General features: G+C 41.0%; 1 protein-coding gene across 7 annotated transcripts in view; it reads left to right on the forward strand.

Moving 5' to 3' along the window:
- Positions 1-20743, forward strand: part of LOC140716771 (rho GTPase-activating protein 32-like) — a 518900-nt gene that overhangs the window by 251154 nt on the left and 247003 nt on the right. For all 7 annotated transcript variants that reach the window (XM_073029618.1, XM_073029623.1, XM_073029624.1 and 4 more), the window contains 2 exons: positions 9095-9186; positions 15394-15478. In XM_073029618.1, coding sequence (XP_072885719.1) covers positions 9095-9186; positions 15394-15478 — 177 coding nt within the window. The remainder of the gene's footprint in view (positions 1-9094; positions 9187-15393; positions 15479-20743) is intronic.

Consider the following 20743-nt stretch of genomic DNA (forward strand, 5'->3'; position numbering starts at 1 on the left):
ACCATTTCCTAGTAAGAGTTTTTACCGGCTACGAACAGTATATTCATTAAATATTTATCTCTTTTCAACCATTCTTGAGGTATATATCCAAAATATATGGTCTTATTCTCTAAGGGTATTTCACATTTAAAGATGTCTTCTAGGGCATTGTGTATCCCCCTCCAATAGTTTTTGATAACAGGGCAGTCCCAAAAAATATGATAATGATTTGCATTTTGATTTCCACAGTTTCTCCAGCAAACAGGGAGGTTACTATCATAATGGGATTTCTGAGAGGGTGTAATAAAATATCTTGTCAAGTTTTTCCATCCAAACTCCCTCCATTTCTGTGAACTGGTACACTTCCATTGATACCTCCATATTATTGTCCATTCTTCCTCAGATATAATTATCCCTCCTTCCTTCTCCCATTTTGTTTTAATGTATGAAGTCGAATGTGTTTTAAGATTTGACAACCCCTTATACATGCTTGAAATGATTTTATTACCGTTATCTGAACTATATGCTTTTTTAAACAGCTCTATCAAGCACGTACTTGCCTTGGTTACATTCTTAAGCATCTTATTAACATATTCTCGCATCTGTAAATACTGATAAAAATCTTGTTTTTCTAATAAGTGTTTCTGTTTAAGCATTTCAAAACTGAACCGTGTTCCTTCTTTCATTATGTTGCAAAGAACTGTTATTCCTTTAGCTGTCCAGTCCTTAAATCTAACATCCAATTTATTTGGTGTAAAATCTGAATCATATGCACACCATTTAAGAATTGCAATATCTCCCTCTAGATTATATTCTTTTATAGTAGTTTTCCATATTTTAAGAGTCCATTTCATCAATGGGTTATCAATAGTATTTATGTACCTTTGCAGGTTGTTATCAGCCAACATTGCTTGTATAGGGAGGGAAGTACCCGCTCCTCAATGTTTTTCCATTGAGCGTCATATGATGGGTTGCACCAACATATCACAGATCTCAACTGTGCTGCAAAATAATAATCTCTAAGAGAAGGTAGGCTCCATCCCCCCATTTGCTTTGCTAGTTGCAAAGTTTTGAGACAAAATCTAGGCCTTTTACCCTGCCAAATATACCTTGATAACATCTTGTTCCATTTATTGAATTGATTTTGATTAATCTCTATTGGTAGGGTCTGAAAGAGATATAACAGTCTGGGCAGTATATTTATTTTAATAGACTCAATCCTTGAACTGAGACTGGAAAAAAGAATCAGGTTCCATCTTGCCATATCTTCCTTAATTTTTTTATATAAAGGGTGATAATTACATTCTGATCATTTTGCCAAATCTTTTGGCATAATGATGCCCTAATATTTGAAAGACTCTATTTGCCATGCCCAGGGATATCTACTTTCAATTTCTCTTGGTGGGCTATAGTAATATGAAAGTAATTCCGTTTTATCTATGTTGATCTTGTATCCTGATAATTGACCATATTGTTCAAAGGATTGCATCAAAACTTTTTGTCGCTTCTTTTATTTCCATTCTTTTTCCCCATTCTTGCCCCTCTTATCAGTTCAAATACTTTAGAAAAATACTACATTTGACGGGTTAACGGGGCTTAATACATGTTTTCTGGAGGAGCTAGTGACTTAAGCTGCTATTCTCGACAATGACGTCACCGGAACCTCTTGGAGCATTTCTTAAACAGCGGAACAGCATTAGCTATCCTCCAATCCTCCGGTACCTGTCCTGTTGCTAAGGATGATTTAAATACCCCCGCTAGTTTCCCTGTAATTTCTGCACTTGCCCTCCTCTGGGTCCGTGGGAACACCTTATCAGGCCTTGGGGATTTGTTCACCCTGATTTGCCCAACAGCAAACACCTCCTTGCTGCTATAGGGTCCATGACCTTGCTGCTGCTTTGCTTCACTTCTATAGACTCTGTCTCCATCTCACAAGTAAATACAGATGCTATGTTCTATGTACATGAAAAGCCTATCTATAATAATGCTATTTATCAGTACTTGGTCCATGGCTTTCTGTGACATGCTGATTCAAGTGATTTTATTGTCCAGATACTACTTTATTATGGCAATAGTATCTCCTTCTACCACCTTCTCCAGCAGTACTTTCCAGATTGCAGATCAGCTCCTCATTTCTCTGTAACCCACTTCTGGCATTCCCATTGCTTTTAGATATGGGAAAACATTCTGATATCCTCCTGTCTATGCTTTTATAATTTTCTATACCTTTATCAGGTCTCCCATCTAGAGAGATGCAGTTGAAAAGCAAAGTGCCCATCATAAGTTTGTTGGGACCTTGATCATAGCACACCTGATATTCAAATATTCAAGGGTACCATGTCACTGGAGAAATAGATAACAGAACTGAGGATCTGCAACCTTCAGGAGAGGTCAAATAGATTTAATTTGTTTTATTGAAAAGTGAAGGCCTAGCCATGATCTGGCAAAGAACTATTATGTTGTTTGCTTGTGAGGATTTGATAATTAGGGGTTATAAAATAGTTGTTCGTGAATTCTAACAGAGAATTAGAATAAAAGCCCTTTACTGTGAGATTCAATACTATAGCAAGGAAGTTTAAGGTGTATAAACCAGTGGTTCCCAAACTTTTTTTGGGTTACTGCTCCCTTGGCTCCCAGATCATATCCCAGCTCTCCCCTCTCACTTTCCTGTCATTACAAAAACGCTATAAAGAATTTTGATTTATGATGCACAGTGAAAGAAAAAGAACTGCAAATTTAAAGCAGTGACAAATAATAGCAAAATATTCAAATCTATTTAAAGCTACAAGCCATTGTCGGTAGAATCTCAGGTGGTGTCGAGAGGGCGTACAGGACTGAGATATGCCAACTAGTGGAATGGTGCCGCAGCAACAACCTGGCACTCAGCATCAGTAAGACGAAAGAGCTGATTGTGGACTTCAGGAAGGGTAAGACGAAGGAGCACATACCAATCCTTGTAGAGGGATCAGAAGTGGAGAGAGTGAGCAGCTTCAAGTTTCTGGATGTCAAGATCTCTGAGGATTTAACCTGATCCCAACATATCGTTGTAGTTATAAATAAGGCAGGACAGCAGCTATACTTTATTAGGAGTTTGAAGAGATTTGGCATGTCAACAAATACACTCTAAAACTTCTATAGTTGTACAATGGAGAGCATTCTGACAGGCTGCATCACTGTCTGGTGTGGAGGGGTTACTGCACAGGACCAAAAGAATCTGCAGAAGGTTGTAAATCTAGTCAGCTCCATCTTGGGTACTAGCCTACAAAGTACCCAGGGCATCTTTAGGGAGCGGTGTCTCAGAAAGGTGGCGTCCAGCCTTTAAAGACGTCCAGCACCCAGGGCATGCCCTTTTCTCACTGTTAAAATCAGGTAGAAGAGGTACAGAAGCCTGAAGGCACACACTCAGTGATTCAGGAACAGCTTCTTCCCCTCTGCCATCCGATTCCTAAATGGACATTGAAGCTTTGGACACTACCTTGCTTTTTTTTAATATACAGTATTTCTGTTTATGCATAATTTTAAAAAATCTATTCAATATATGTAATTGATTTACTTGTTAATTTATTATTGTTATGTTTGATTTTATTATTATTTTTCTCTCTGCTGGATTATGTATTGCATTGAACTGCTGCTGTTAAGTTAACAAATTTTACGTCACATGCCGGTGATAGTAAACCTGATTCTTGAATAAAAACATTTCCTTATTTAATTACAGCAAAGAAAATTTTTATCAACAGTTTAGAGTACATTAGTGTTCCAACTGTTCCCTACTTCATTGCTTTTTCACCTTTTTAATGAGATGGTTGGGCTTGATGCAGTGATACCATTTTTTCAATATCAGGCTAAATGTTATTTGGAAGGAATCTCAAATTCCCACATTCATTAATTTGTAGTCTGTTTGGATGCTTTGAAAGAAGTTGTGTGACAATTGGAAAGGCAATAAAGAACATCTTGACCTTTTTCCACAGTGCACAATCATGTTCAGAAGCTTCTTTCTGCAACCAAATGTCTTGACATGACTTTTTGATCTGTGGCTTCTGCTCAAAGTCAAGATCAGTTCTTCCCTCATCCTTCCTGTTAATTCTTCATTGCAAATGTTCAGGAATGGATTTGTTTACCCAATCTGGAACTTGGATCAAGAGAAGATCCTGAAATCTCTCGGACATGTCTTTGTGTAGCTCACCCGGGTGGGCACAGTATACTTAAAATCATCATCTTTCTCTTCCAACTCAGAAGCTGAGAAGTGAGAAAAGGTCACGACAGCTAATGTTGCAGTTAAATAGGGTTAACTTGGATAGGAATGTGTAGATGACTGATTTGACTTTGATAGGATTCGTATCATTTCCTTGCAATTGAAGATTGATTTCATTAAATTTTGTGACTAATCTGACAAATAAGCAATGTAATGCCTGATATCTTGAGTTAAATACTGAATGAAGCATTGGAATCTTCTAAAATTTTTATCATAGTTTCAAAAACACATAAAAGTGTTTCAAGCAGTTTCCTTTGGAGAGCCATCTAACTTCTGTGTGCAACAACAAATGTTCAAACTGTTGATCATTTTGAATACAAAGTTCTTGAAATAGTAAAGAATTGAGAGCATGGAACTTGATTTTATTTACTGCTGTGATAACAGTATTTAATGATTTGTGCAGCTGATCACTTGGGTTTTTTGTGACAAGATGTTGCCTGTGAATGATGCAGTGAATGGTAAATACAGTATGTTCAGTATAGCTATTTTCAGGACAGTAATAACCCCACGATGGTGTCCTGTCATTGATGGTGCCGCATTTGTTGCACAAGCAAGAATGTTGGTGAACAGAATGGCTTTCTCTTTGAAAAATTGCTTAATGATCCAAAATATTTGAAGTTCATTCAAAGTTCAAATTACATTTATTATCAAAGTATGTAGACTATATGCAAACTTGAAATACATTGTTTTACAGGCAGCCACAAAACAAAAGCCACAGAACCCATTAAAAAAGATGACCATCAAATGACTCTCCCTTCGTATCTGTTTCTAGTCCTCTTGCAAATTGCAACTCTTGAACCATGCTTTCATCTTTTATGAAGTGAACATAATCAAGAAACAAAGATTTGTTGCTTGGCGAAGTTGACTAATCCAACTACAGAGCAAATTCTGTTGCCTTTAAGTATGTTGTAAAATGAGTCTTCTACGTTTTCAGACATTTTACCTATTCATTTGTGAACAGAGTTGTCCCTGAGTGGAATGATTTTAATTATTTGGTCCGATGGCTCGGCAAAACTATACTCAAAACCTCCTTACTGCTGGCAGAATTAGTTCGTCTACAATTGTATGGGGCCTTACAGTTTTAGCAATGAGCAATGAAATGTACAAAGCATGCAAACCATCACTGTTTTGTTGTGAAGTGCTGGCAAACGTGCTTTGAAGTTTTTTCTGTTTCTGAAAATTTTCACGAAATGACCAAAAATAAGTCAAGGTTTTGTTTGCTTTATCACTATGTATTCTCTTCAAATGTTTGAAGAGCTTTCATATGTGGTCAAGAGCATGCAAAAGGGCAGATTCTGAACTGTACCTGGTTGAATGCTGTACCCTAATTCACGGGAATTGTGTCACTGGGTGATTAACGTTTGGGAATTGTACTAGCCACGGGCCCAGAAATAACATTATTTCTTCAGTCAAGATTTTTTATGATATGCAAATATAAAAATGTCACCTTGCTTTTCAACAACTATGATGTTCTTCGAGCAAAGCCTAAGGTTAGGAAGAGATGAGATGATTATGTGATCATTGTAATCAATTACGAGGCACCGAGGATCAAACATTATAATATGTAATTAATTTCTTAAATTAAGCCTGTAATCCCCCTTTCTACCAAGCACTCACCACCCCCTTTATCTTTATTTCTTAGAAACTCCCATCATCCCCAGAGGGCAATATTGCCCACTTTGGGAGCCACTGATATAGATGTATTGAAGGAGTACCAAACAACAGAAATGATAGATAGATAGATAGATAGATAGATAGATACTTTATTCATCCCCATGGGGAAATTCAACTTTTTTTCCAATGTCCCATACACTTGTTGTAGCAAAACTAATTACATACAATACTTAACCCAGTAAAAAATATGATATGCATCTAAATCACTATCTCAAAAAGCATTAATAATAGCTTTTAAAAAGTTCTTAAGTCCTGGCGGTAGAATTGTAAAGCCTAATGGCATTGGGGAGTATTGACCTCTTCATCCTGTCTGAGGAGCATTGCATCGATAGTAACCTGTCGCTGAAACTGCTTCTCTGTCTCTGGATGGTGCTATGTAGAGGATGTTCAGAGTTATCCATAATTGACCGTTGCCTACTCAGCGCCCTTCGCTCAGCTACCGATGTTAAACCCTCCAGTACTTTGCCCACGACAGAGCCCGCCTTCCTTACCAGCTTATTAAGACGTGAGGCGTCCCTCTTCTTGATGCTTCTTGATGGTGGAAGCAGTCTGCAAGTCAGTCAGCATATATAGAACATTTCAGATCAAAGACCCTTCAACAGAACAGAGAAAGAAGTTAGTTTTAAGTTGATAGAAGATTGGGGGGTATGTGATTAGATGGACAAGATAAAGGGAATATCTGTGATGCGATGAGATGTCAAGCGGTATACAGTGGCATGCAAAAGTTTGGGCACCCCTGGTCAAAATTTCAGTTACTGTGAATAGCTTAGTAAAAGATGACCTGATTTCCAAAAGGCAAAAAGTTAAAGATGACACGTTTCTTTAATATTTTAAGCAAGATTACTTTATTTCCATCTTTTACAGTTTCAAAATAACAAAAAAGGAAAAGGGCCCGAAGCAAAAGTCTGGGTGCCCTGCATGGTCAGTACTTAGTAACACCCCCTTTGGCAAGTATCACAGCTTGTAAACGCTTTCTGTAGCCAGCTAACAGTCTTTCAACTCTTGTTTGGGGGATTTTCACCCATTCTTCCTTGCAAAAGGCTTCTAGTTCTGTGAGATTCTTGGGCCGTCTTGCATTCATTGCTCTTTTGAGGTCTATTCACAGATTTTCGATGATGTTTAGGTCAGGGGACTGTGAGGGCCATGGCAAAACCTTCAGCTTGTGCCTCTTGAGGTAGTCAATTGTGGATTTTGAGGTGTGTTTAGGATCATTATCCTGTTGCAGAAGCCATCCTCTTTTCATCTTCAGCTTTTTTACAGATGGTGTGATGTTTGCTTCCAGAATTTGCTGGTATTTAATTGAATTCATTCTTCCCTCTACCAGTGAAACGTTCCCTGTGCCACTGGCTACAACACAAGCCCAAAGCATGATTGATTCACCCGCCTGCTTAACAGTTGGTTGTAGTGAGGTGTTCTTTTCATGAAATTCTGCACCCTTTTTTCTTCAAACATACCTTTGCTCATTGCGACCAAAAAGTTCTATTTTAACTTCATCAGTCCACAGGACTTGTTTCCAAAATGCATCAGGCTTGTTTAGATGTTCCTTTGCAAACTTCTGATGCTGAATTTTGTGGTGAGGACGCAGGAAAGGCTCTTCTGATGACTCTTTCATGAAGGTCATTTTTGTGCAGGTATCGCCGCACAGTAGAACAGTGCACCACCACTCCAGAGTCTGCTAAATCTTCCTGAAGATCTTTTGCAGTCAAACGGGGGTTTTGATTTGAGCAGTTCTCTTGGAAAGTTTACTTGATCTTCCAGACCTCAACTTGACCTCCACCATTCCTGTTAACTGCCATTTCTTAATTACATTACGAACTGGGGAAACGGCTACCTGAAAATGCTTTGCTATCTTCTCCTGCTTTGTGGGCATCATTTATTGCAATTTTCAGAGTGCTAGGCAGCTGCTTAGAGGAGCCCATGGCTGCTGATTGTTGGGACAAGGTTTGAGGAGTCAGAGTATTTATAAAGCTTTGAAATTTGCATCACCTGGCCTTTCCTAACGATGACTGTGAACAAGCCATAGCCCTAACAAGCTAATTAAGGTCTGAGATCTTGGTAAAAGTTATCTGACAGCTCAAATCTCTTGGGGTGCCCAAACTTTTGCATGGCGCTCCTCTCCTTTTTTGCACTTTAAAATTGTACAAAACAAAAATAATACACTAATATTGCTTAAAATGTTGAAAAGAATGTTTCATCTTTAACTTTATGACTTTTGGAGATCAGTTCATCTTCTACTCACTTAACTCTTCACAGTAACAGAAACTTTGACCGGGGTGCCCAAACTTTTGCATGCCACTGTAGTTAGATTGTGATTGTGCATCTTTGTGTTATGTGTTGCTAATAGTAGGGCAATTAGCTAAGTTCATGTCAGGCAAGAGAATGACAGAGCCAATATCACAGATGGATTACTTACAGGAATGGCAAGTTGTAAGATAGAGAAAGCCAAGTAACCTAAAATTGGAAAATTTGGTATTGAATCTAGAAGGTTGCAATCTTCCTAAATGGAAGATGAGGTGCTGTTCTTCAAAGCGTGCGTTAGTCTCCATGGTAACATAGCAGGAGGCTACAGGTTAAGGGTGAGATGGAAAAGTGGTGTCAACATTTTTGCTTTGATTTTAGATTTCTAGCCATTGTCATCTTTTTGATTTAAATTTCAAAGTAAATTTTATTATCAAAGCACATATGTTACCATATACTCTGAGATTCATTTTGTGGTGGGCATACTCAACAAATCTATAGAATAGTAACTCTAAACAGAATCAATGAAAGATCAACTAACTAGAGCATTCAACCAGAATGCAGAAGATGGCACTGTGCAAATGCAACTATAAATAAATAGCAATAACTATCAAGAGCAAGAAATCAAGAGTCCTTAAAAGTGAGTCCATTGGTTGTGGGAACATTTCAGTGATGGGGTACGTGAAGTTGAGTGAAATTATCTTCCTTTTGTTCAAGAGCCGGATAGTTGAGGGGTAGTCACTCTTCCTGAACCTGTTGGTGATTTAGATTTAAGATGAAGTTAGTTCAAAAGAAAGGGGAGAAAGGTTGTGTTCTCAAGGCAGAGAGTTAATATAGAATGTGGGTCAGCATGGGCTAAGAGACAGCTTTCTGTTGGAAATTTCTATGAAACAAAATTACACTTGTTTCTAACATGATTGCTAATCTATGGTTCTGTACTTCTACCCACAGGCGAGGAGCGCTGATATTCCTGATCTCCCTGGAGAACTTCCACTCCGTCCCTGTGGAAGCACGGCCAGCATGAAAGTAAAACATGTTAAAAAGTAAGAATGAATACTTTCCTGCTTTCACAAGTTTGGGTTCACCTGGATCCCATCCTTTGGATTGCAATTTGTCCTCTTAAGCAAGGATTTATTCCCACATTCGATTCACCAGCTATAGTTTTGTATTTCATCAATTAAGCTCAATTGTGTGTATCATAAACCTGGTTCTATTTTGCTTAGTATTTTATTCACTGTGTAATGACTCCTTTGATTTGGATTAAGATGAGAGAAGTTCTGCTCAGTAGCATATGGGTCCATTACGTTGCACTGGATTTTGAACACTATGGACTTCATAGTTTATATTTTATATTCATGGGATTTCCACTTTGCAAATGCTTGATTAGAAATGAAAGGGAAAAAGGTCAGAAAATGGAATAACACCTTCAATTTTCTTTCCCATGTTAAGTGCTGAATAAATGGTCTGCCTCCCTCTGTTAATCCCATTACCTGTAATTAGTTAGATAATGTCAAGTTTGAATGAGGTTCGCCAGGGACATGGGACTTATTAAACCAGTCAGTAAAATTTAAAGTATGTCACATAATGTGGCTTTGATGTAATTAACTTTACAGTGAAAAACTAAATACTGATCTTCCTTAAGGACTAAAGGAGAGTTTATTTTGAGTTCAAAACCTTTAAATGGCAGGTCTTTGAACTTCCGGTAATTCCCTCCCTCTCCCTTCCCCCATCCCAGTTTCACTCTGCCTCCTCCTCCGGCTGCCTATCACCTCTCTCATGATTCCGCCTTCTACTACCCATAGTGCTTTCCCCTTACATTCCTTCTTCACCGTTCCTGCCTATCCCTCCCTGCTTCCCCTCCCCCACCCCTTGATCTTTCCTCTTACTGGTTTTTCACCTGGCACCTAGCAGCCTTCTCCTTCCCACCCTCCCCCCACCTTCTTTATAGGGCCCCTGCCCCCTCCCTCTCACTCCTGACGAAGGGTCTCGGCCCAAAACGTTGACTGCTCGTTTCCACGGATGTTGCCCGACCTGCTGAGTTCCTCCAGCGTGTTGTACGTGTTGCTTTGACCCCAGCATCTGCAGTGTACTTTGTGTTTGCAGGTCTTTGAAGGTTTAGCTGATCTGTCTTGCAAGGCCTTGTGTAGATGCAGAATTTCAGAGTAATAGTAATTTTTGGTTTTTATATAGACAATTGGTTGCTTTTAGTCAAGAGTTCTCCTAAGTGAAGGATGTTCTTGATGGGATCTAGATTCCAGATATAACAAATATCTTCATTTCTTTAATAAGATCGATCTGGGAATGAAATTTTGAATGCCATTTGGGGAAGGGGAAGGGTTTGTGGTTACCTATTCCTGAGAAGTAAATTGAGTTTTATGTATCATTTAATGTGGATAGGGAGGCAGAGAACCTGAGGAGTTTGGGAAGATCACCCTCAAGAACTGAACGATGAGCTGAAGGGTTGCTCAGAAATAATGGTAGTACCTTGACTAAAATAGTTAGACTTAGAGGAAACATACACACAAAATGCTAGAGGAACTCAGTAGGCCAGGCAGCATCTATGAAAAAGAGTATAGTCGGCTTTTTGGGCCGAGACCCACGTCGACTCTACTTTTTTCCATAGATGCTGCTTGACCTGCTGAGTTCCTCCAGCATTTTGTGTGTGTTTCTTGGATTTCCAGCATCTGCAGTTTTTCTCTTGTTTGTGATTAGAGTTAGAGGGTTTTCAGAGGTACTTGGCATACAATCCAAAGGTTGGCCAGATCTAAAGAGGAATTTGAAGTTAAGGACTAAGAAATTGAAATTTAGCGGCAAGGGCAGAGTTGATGGGTGAGAAGGGAATTGGTGCAGGACAAGATGTCAATATGGAGGATGAGAGTTGAGGAGTGTGATGGCTTCTGGTATAAAGGAGTACGTGCTGAGAAAGGCGTAGAGAATTTTAACACAAAAATACCACCCCACCAGCCTCCGGATCCAACATATTATCCTCCGCAACTTCCGCCACCTTCAACAGGACACCACCACCCAGCACATCTTTCCCTCCCTACCCCTCTCAGCTTTTCGCAGGGATTGTTCCCTCCACGACTACCTGGCCCACACGTCCCTCCCCACAGAACTTCCACCTAGCACATCCCTGCAAGCGCAAATGCTACACCTGTCCCCACACCTCCCCCCTTACCACCATTCCGGGCCGCAGACAGTCCTTCCAGTTGAGGCAACACTTCACCTGCGAGTCTGCTGGAGTCGTCTATTGCATCCGGTGCGGCCTCCTCTACATCGGCGAGACCCAACGCAGATTGGGGGACCGCTTCATCGAGCACCTACGCTGTGTCCGTCACAATAGACAGGACCTCCCGGTTGCCACTCACTTCAACTCTGCCTCTCATTCCCATCTAGATATGTCCATACATGGCCTCCTCTACTGCCATGATGAAGCAAAACTCAGGTTAGAGGAGCAACATCTCATCTACCGTCTGGGTAGCCTCCAGCCTGGTGGTATGAACATTGAATTCTCCAATTTCCGGTAATTCCCTCCCCCTCCCCCTTCCCCTATCTCAAGTCCCTCTCTGTCTCTCTCCCCTTTCAACTTTCTGCTTCTTTATCTCTACAGTTCTTTCATGCTTATCCCCTCCCCCTCCCCCCTTTATTTTTCCTCTGATTGGTTTTCCACCTGGTGCCTCTAGGCCCTACCCCCTCCCCTATATCTATTACTGGGCTTCGGCCCTCTCTTCCCCCCCATTCCTGATGAAGGGTCTCGGCCCGAAACGTTGGCTACTCTTTTCTCATGGATGCTGCCTGACCTGCTGAGTTCTCCCAGCGTTGTGTACGTAAAGAATTTTGATTGGAAGATAATGAATGGTTTGACAGATATTAAAAGATTAGAAGGGTAGCTGACTGTAAGGTAAGATAGATAACTGGGGTTGCATTGCCGATTATCCATGAGGTTTAAGAAACTGAACAACATCTTCCTTATGTTTAGTTGTTCATTGTGCAGAAAGAGATGTGAGAGTAAAGTTAAGAGATTTAGGTATGAGAACTGGAGCTAAATGAGACTATGGTGAGCGACTGCTCTTAGAGACTGGAGTAGTATTTAAGTGCAGATTACAAAAGGGAAAGGGTATAGAGCATATTTTAATCCAGGCAGACACATACAGTATATATTATTGCACATGTGCAGAGTGAGGGCCGAATATGAGATAGAGAGATTAGCTCCTTGCCTGCCCATCACCTCCCTCTGGTGCTCCTCCCCCTTTTCTTTCTTCCACAGCCTTCTGTTCTCTCCTATCAGACTCCACCTTCTCCAGCCCCGTATCTCTTTCACCAATCAACTTCCCAGCTCTTTACTTCAACCCTCCCCTTCCCAGTTTCACCTATCACATTCTGTTTCTCTCTCCCCTTCCCCCACCTAACTCTAACTCCTCATCTTTTTTTTTCTCCAGTCCTGATGAAGGGTCTCGGCCTGAAACATTAACTGTACTATTTTCTATGGATACTGCCTGACCTGCTGAGTTCTCCAGCATTTTGTGTGTGTTGCTCGGATTTCTAGCATCTGCAGATTTCCTCTTGTATCTGACCACCTACTCTTGAATATAACTGCATGGTCATTGTCAATCCCCCACCAGCAACTCCTGCTGAATAGGAGTGGGGGTGCTATCATTGAAAAGAAAAGTAACTGGATCTGTACACCAATTGTTGTTGCAAACTCACATCAGAAACTGGGTATTCTGCAGTGAGTAACTTGCCTTCAGGTTTGTGAGGTATTCCACCATGTGAAGGCACGTGGCAGGTTTGTGATAGGATACTCTCTGGCTGCAATAAAACTCAGGGCACAACATCATCCGGTTGAGACAGTCCTCTTGATTGGAATACACCCATAATCCCAAATGTTGATTCTCTACAATGCCTCTAGTATTTGCTAAGTAGAATGCTGGGCCATGCCACTCTGTCACTATGAAAAATAAAGGTAGTAGATGCTCAGGAACACCACCAGCACCACCACCCGCAAGTTCTCCTTCAAGTCTCATGACAACCTGACCTGAAAATGTTTGAAATCGTTCATTCATTGTCAGTGGACTTAAGGAAACAGTTTCTCATTGCTTTCTTCAGGACATTTATGGATAGGCAATACACTCTGGTTGCCAGGAACATTACATACTGTAAATGAATAGATCTGTACAATGTGGTTGCCCTCTGAAATAGTCCAGCAAGCCCTTTTGTTCAGGAGCAGGTAGGGATAGGCACAAAATGTTAGTAAAACCATGAGATAGCAACAGATAGTGTAATAGAAGCATATACAGTATCAGGGAAACAGGCCCTTTGGCCCACATTGTCCATGCAGACCACCAGGAACTTATTCATTCTAATCCCATTTATCAACACTTGTCCCAAAGCTTTCAAGCCCTAGGTGATACTTTTTAAATGTAAGAATGCCTGCCTCTTCAGCAAGTGCATTCTAGGTTCTAGCCATCATCTTAGTGAACAGAATTCTTTATCAAACCCCCTCTAAGTCTTTACTCCTCTCCTTAAACCTTTATCCCCTAGTTTTATCCAAATGCTCTGCTGGAAAGTTTCCTGTTACCTTTGTTTCTATGTGCCTTTCATAATATTCTGCATCTGTCAGGTCCCCTTCAACCCATTCTACTACTCTGAAAGCAAACTCAGCCTATGTACTATCTCCTCATAACTGAAATGTTCCATCTCTGGCAACGTCCTGGTGAATCTGCTCTTCATCTTCTCCAGTCCATAAAACCATAAGACAAAGGAGCAGAAGTCGGCCATTCGGCCCATCGAGTCTGCTCCGCCATTTCATCATGAGCTGATCCAATCTCCCCTTTAGTCCCATTCCCCCGCCTTCTCACCATAACCTTTGATGCCCTGACTACTCAGATATCTATCAATCTCTGCCTTAAATACACCCAATGACTTGGCCTCCACTGCCGCCCGTGGCAACAAATTCCATAGATTCACCACCAAACAGTCCACCTGCATGTTTCTATTAAAGTGGTGATCTGAACTGCACACAACACTGCAGTGTGGCAGAACCCTGTACCAAGATCTCCCTGCTGTTAATATGTTACACCTCGCTAATGAAGGTAAGCAAACCTTCCACCGTATCTACCTTTGCTGCCACTTTCACGATTTTTTGGACTTGTATGTCAAGGTCACTGTATTCATTGGTGCTGCCTAAAAACTGTTGTTCATTCTGAACCCCCGATCCTTAAGGGGGAGAAAGAGCTCCTCCCACAATTATCAAGATTAAATTCTATATGCCATTGTTCTGCCCACATTTTTAGCTGAATACGAACCTGCATCCTGAATTAATTTCTCCTTGCTATCAACAATGCTGTGCTGCAAAGTTACTAATCCTACTCCCTGCACTCATGCCAAGTTAATGTATTATCAAGGGTCCCAGCTCTGATTCTTGTGGTCAACCACTGGTCACAAGCCTCCAATCACAAAAATAATCCTTTACTATCCTTTCCCATGGCATACCTCCTATTACTATGGTAAATTTGGATCTAATTTGCCAACTTGCCTTGGATCCTATAGGCATCAACCTTTTGGACCAGCTTTCCATGCGGACCCCGCACTAACCACACAGTCTGCATCAAAATATTTTTTACTTCAAATTACAGAGTCAGTTACATTTGTAGCATTAAGTAGTCTAAACTCATGGTTCGATAAAGAAAAAAAACTTCCTAATGGCTTAACAACACTGGCCAGAAATGTAACTTAAGAAGTTTTGCTGAACTCGTTGCCATAGGTGACAGGCACTACTTTATACAATCAATTGTCTGAGATTAGAATCTTGATGGAAAGTATTTAACAGCAGTCTTCAAAAGCAAATTGCATAAATTCGTGAACGGTAAAATGTATGAAGAAAGAGAATAATCTGAACTCTTAACAGCTGGCATAGACTTGATGGACTGCAACAATTCCTATGGTACTTTATCCTGTGATTTTGAATCATTGCCTCTTTTAGTGATGTTTGGCAATGAGTACACTATAAGCTGAATAAAAGCTTGCCCAATGGTTCAGGCAGTATTTTCAAGTAGGATGTCTCTTCTGTTCCATTAGCTTTTCACTTTTTCCTTGTCTCATATTTTCATTGCCATTGAGAGACACAGTAGAGCTGTATACAAAGCTAGCAGTGAGATTAGGTAGTTCCAGCTGTTTCCATAGTTGTTAAAGAGCCAACAATGCAAGTTACTTCCTGGTCAGTACTAATGTGGTGTTTTTCTCTTTTGCAGGCTGGCATTCACGAAAGGGCACTTTCCCAAGCTTGCCGAATGTGCCCATTTCCACTACGAAAATGTTGACTTTGGCAGCATACAAGTGAGTTGGACTTTTTGGATACCATGTTGTAATAGAACATGTTAATGTAAGATTGTGAAATAACACAGTATTTTACACTAAGCAGCTTGGTGGCATAACAGCTAGTGTAACAGCAGTGATCAGGGTTCAGTTCTCACCTCTAGCTGTAAGGAGTTTGCATGTTCTCCCTGTGACTGGATGAGTTTCCTCTGTGTGCTTCAATTCCCTTCAACATTCCAAAGATGCATGGGCATGTTATGTTGGTGCCAAAAACATGGTACCCCCAGCACATCTTCGGACTGTGTTGCTCATTGACGCAAACAACACATTTCACTGCGTGTTCCAATATACATGTGACAAATAAAGCTAATCTTTAATCTTAATCTATTGATCTGCTTAATGCGACAACCTAGGATGTTCGTTCTGTGGAATGAGCTGCCGGGGAAGTGGTAGAGGCTGGTACTTTTACAATATTTAAAAGGTATTTGCTTGTATTTGACCTATATCTCTCTAAATCCTGGATAGGAAGGATTAGAGGGATGTGGGCCGATATGGGCAAATAGTATTAACTCAGGTAGGCATCTTGGTTCGCATGAATGGGTTGGGCATGTGAGTGAGCAAACTTTTGAGCCACATAATAACATAAGAGAGCAAATGACCAAATGTTTGCCAAGTAGGTGGTTTTAAGAAGTAAGTAGTAGTATGTTTGGCACAGACTAGATGGGACAAAGGTCCTGTTTTTGTCCTGTAGTGCTCTCTGATTCTATAAAGGGATATGGAAAGGTTTACAAAGGTAATTCCTAACTGTGATCTTAATAGCTGAAGGCATTAAGAATTTCAAGGTTATGTTCCTGAATGATGTACAAAAGAACAGGATGAGGGGATAAACAAGGTTGACACATCATTTGGAAAGAAGACAAAGAAAGAGCCAAAGTAAATTGGTGAGTACAGGTAAATGGATAAACAGGATGGACAGAAATTAGGATTAGAGCAGTAGAATTTGGATGGTCAAGTATAGGATAGAAGTACAAGGCAGTCCAGTTAGGAGTGTGTTTGTATATATCACATGTATGGACAACAAAGGAATGGATGAAAGCTTCAGCTGCAGATGAGCTGAACAAGGATGACAATAGACAATGTTACCCAAGTGGATGGAGGCTTAGGTACTGTTTCCAGGTTACTCTCGATACAGCTAACATGGGATTTAAAGACTGGTCTTTGCAGGGTTGTGATTCACACAGACCAGCGAAAAAGAGCAGGAGAAGACTAGGTGACCCAAATGTCAATCCCAATTCTACCTCCTGCTGCCTGGAAAAACCCTCAGTAATCCATTTTCTGTCCTTCACAAATGCATACTTTCCTTGAAGAGATGTAAAGCCAAGAAAAAAGCCAGGCCAATAAATTACATTACATCAGTTTTGAGGCTACCCAGAGGAAATATGAAGGGTTGCTCCTCCACTGTGAGGCCTCATATTCCGTCTGGGTAGCCTCCATCCTGATGGCATGAACATTGATTTCTCTAACTTCTGGTATCATTTCCCCTTTCCTTTTCTTTCCTTCCCCACTCTGGCTTCCCGCTTACCTCTTCTCACTTGCCTATGCCCCTTGGTGCCCCTCCTCTTTCTCTTTGGTGCACCTTCCTCTGCTATCAGAATCCTTCAACCCTTTACCTTTTCTACCTCTGACCTTCCAGCTTCTCAGATCATCACCCCCTCCCAGCCCACTTGCCTTCATGATTTACCTTCTACTTGTACTCTTCCCCTCCCCCCACCTTCTTACTCTAGCTTCTTCCCCCTTCTTTTTCAGTCCTGATGAAGGGTCTCAGCCCAAAATGTTGTCTATTTATTCCCACCATTAAACCTATCTTTACCTCCACCCCGGCTTTTTGCAGGGATCGCTCCCTCTGTGGTTCCCTTGTCCATTTGTCCCTCCCTGCTGATCTCCCTCCTGGCACTTATCCCATCCCTGTAAGTGGCCTAAGTGCCACACCTGCCACCTACACGTCCTCCCTCACTTCCATTCAGGGCCCCAAACACTTCCTCTAGGTGAGGCAGCACATCACCTGCAAATCTGCCTGGATGTTTGTTGTGTCTTGTGTTCCTTCTCTACATTTGTAAATTGGGGTCCGGCATTGCCGAGCACCTCTGCTCCATCTACCAAAAGTGGAACTTCCCGTTGGCCAAACATTTTAATTCTGGTTCTCATTTCCATTCCGACATATTGGTCTGTGGCCTCTTCTTGTGCCAAGATAAGACCACCCTCAGGGTGGAGGAGCAGCACCAGCACCTTATATTCTGTCTGGGTAGCCTAAATCTGATGGCATGAATTTGGTTTAAAAAAAATCCCTCTCCCTCTCCTCTTCGATTCTCCATTCTGGCCTCTTATCTCTTCTCACCTGCCTATCACCTCCTCCTGGGTTCCCTTCTTCCCTTTCTGCTATGGTCCACTCTCCTCTCCTATCAGATTCTTCCTTCTCCAGCCCTTTATTTTTCCAATCCACCTGGCTTCACCTATCACCTCCTTGCTATCCTCCTTCCCCTCCCCCCATCTTTTTATTCTGGCATCTTCCCCCTTTTCAGTTCTGAAGAAGGGTTTTGCCCTAAAACATTTACTGTTTATTCATTTCCATAGATGCTGCCTTACCTACTGAGTTCTTCCAGCATTTTGTGTCTGTTGCCCTTGATTTCCAGTGTCTGCAGAATTGACTGTGTTTGGTATAATCTACAAATTTACTGGCCATCCAAGGCTATTGACCAGGTCATTAATAGAAGGTGTGAACAAGAAAAGCGAATCTATGAGTACAGGTGTCTTCTTCTCTCTCTTCCCCCCCCCCCCCCCTTACAAAGGTAGAGCGTTCCTATGAAACCTTTCTTAAGCCGAAATGGTGTAAAGCAAAGAACCATTAATCTATATGGGAAAATTTTTTGTAAAAGCAAAAATCCTCTTTGTAATGCAAAAACAGCTTACTAATGTAGGTCTTTTGTAAAAGCGAAGTGGCGTAAAGTGAACATTCGTAAAGCAGGGGACACCTGTAATTTTCTTTTGTGGATGGTGGTTGAGGTGGGTTTGTGGTGTTATGTAGTGAGTAATATTAGTCAGAGAGAGAAAATATTACAAAGGAGTAACTCAGCAGTGGAAATGATAAGAATACTCAATGCTGGAAAATTGGGTTGCTATACAATGTAGTGCATACTGCTCAGTCCATCATGAGTAAATCCCTCCCCACCATTAAGCACATATACACGAAGTGGTGTCACAGGAAAGCAGCATCCATCACCCAAACCACGCTCTTTCTTAACTGCTGCCATCAGGAAGAAGATACAGGAGCCTCAGGACCCACACCACCGGGTTCAGGAATAGTTATTACCCCTCAACCATCAGGTTCTTCAACCAAAAGGGTTAACTTCACTACCCCATCACCGAACTGTTCCCATAACCTATGAACTCACTTTCAATGACTCTTCATCTCATGTTCTCGATATATTTGTTACTTATTATTATTATTATTATTATTATTATTATTTCATTTTTCTCCTGTTGTATTTGCACAATTTGTTGTCTTCACATTGGTTGTTTGTCCACCCTATGGTGCACTTACTGCTGTTGTCCTTCTCAGCATAAGATGTAATGGATTTAGAAGATGCTGTTGGACTACCCTGGGTGAGGAACTGTAGTGTATCTTGTAGATAATACAGACTGCAGTGGTGGTGGAGGGGAATGGATGCTTAGAATGGCTAATGGGCTGTCAGTTGAGCAGTTGTTTTTAAAGATTAGCGTTATTTGTCACATGTACATTGAAATATACAGTGACATGCTCCATTTTGCTTTAATGACCAACACAGTTAGATTGTGCTGGAAGCAGCCCACAAGTATTGCCATGCTTCTGGTGCCAACATAGCGTGTCCACAACTTACTGACCCTAACTGTATGTTTTGGGAACGTGGAGGAAACCCACATGATCATGGGGGGAAGTACAAACTTCTTGCAGACAGCAGCGGAAATTGAATCCCGATTGGAGATCACTGGTGCAATGGCATTAACTGCTATGCTACTGTGCCATACTTTGTCTTTTATCTTGGATGGTGTTGAGCTGCTTGAAAGCTTTTGGAACTGCAATCAGACTATTCCATCGCATACCTTGCTGCATGGTACCATGCCTTTGACCTGGTCTTGCAGCATGTATTTATGTAGTGGCTCAGTTTCTTTTCCAGTCAATAATGTTTCCCTGGGTATTGATGGTGGATAATTCAGCTCTGGTGATGCCTTTGAATGCCCAAGATAGATGGGTCTCTGTTTTATTGCAAAAGTTCAGTTCATGCCATCTTAATGGAGCATATATTGCATACCAAGTATTAACCCATATGTGAATGTTGTCTGAGTCCTGCTGCACGTACCTTAGACTGTTTCATTTGCTGAATAGTCATGAAAGGTATTAACCAGTTATCTGGATCCTCTCTTTGACTTTTTGTCATTTGATCTGTCTGTCGCTACTAGCATCCGTTGTACAAAATGTGGTTCCAACATCTGGAGTACTTCCAGCATCTGCCGCTTTTGCTGTAGGGTCATGGTGCTGGTCCTATTATCCACATTTAATGACACCTGTCTTTGATCATCCTATCTATGTTTATTCTGTGTAGGTTCATCTGTATTTAACTGTTTCCCTATTACCTGCTGTATTCAGGAGCAAGTTTGAGGTTAGTTTCTTTCCTCACTGATCACAGGGCCTCCCCCTCGAATAGCTCTGCAGTATGTTCTGGTGTGTGTTTGCTCTGGAATACTTTGGGAGATGAGACTGTTGGGATGGTGTTTACCTCCCCTTTCCTAGTGACATGGCTGCCCTCTGTTGGCCACCAGTGCATGCATGTTTCCTGCATGCTGATTCAATTGCTTTTGTGTACAGAAACCAGCACTTGCTTTCATTTACCTTTTATATCTTCTATACATGATCTTTTTCTTGTGCATTGCCTGTGTTTGAAACACTTTCAGGATTTGGTAACATTTAAATGTTGCATACTTTCTGGTTTACAATATAAATCCGTTTTGTGGGTGAATGTTGCTGGCAAGGCCAGCTTTCATTGCCTGTCTTCAACTTCCCTCGAAAAGGTCAATGTCTTGTACCATGCAGACCTTCTGGTAAAGGTACTCCCCCTGTGTTCTTAGTTAGCAGTTTCTAGGATCTACACCAAAATAATCCCCGGGAAGCACACAGTGTGTGTTTTCTAATACATTTTCTTTCGCTATATACCGTGTCAGTTGTCAGATCAAGCTTACCTGAACCTAGAGATG

The sequence above is a fragment of the Hemitrygon akajei genome, chromosome 26, assembly GCF_048418815.1.
Source record: "Hemitrygon akajei chromosome 26, sHemAka1.3, whole genome shotgun sequence".
In the NCBI taxonomy this organism is placed as follows: domain Eukaryota; kingdom Metazoa; phylum Chordata; class Chondrichthyes; order Myliobatiformes; family Dasyatidae; genus Hemitrygon; species Hemitrygon akajei.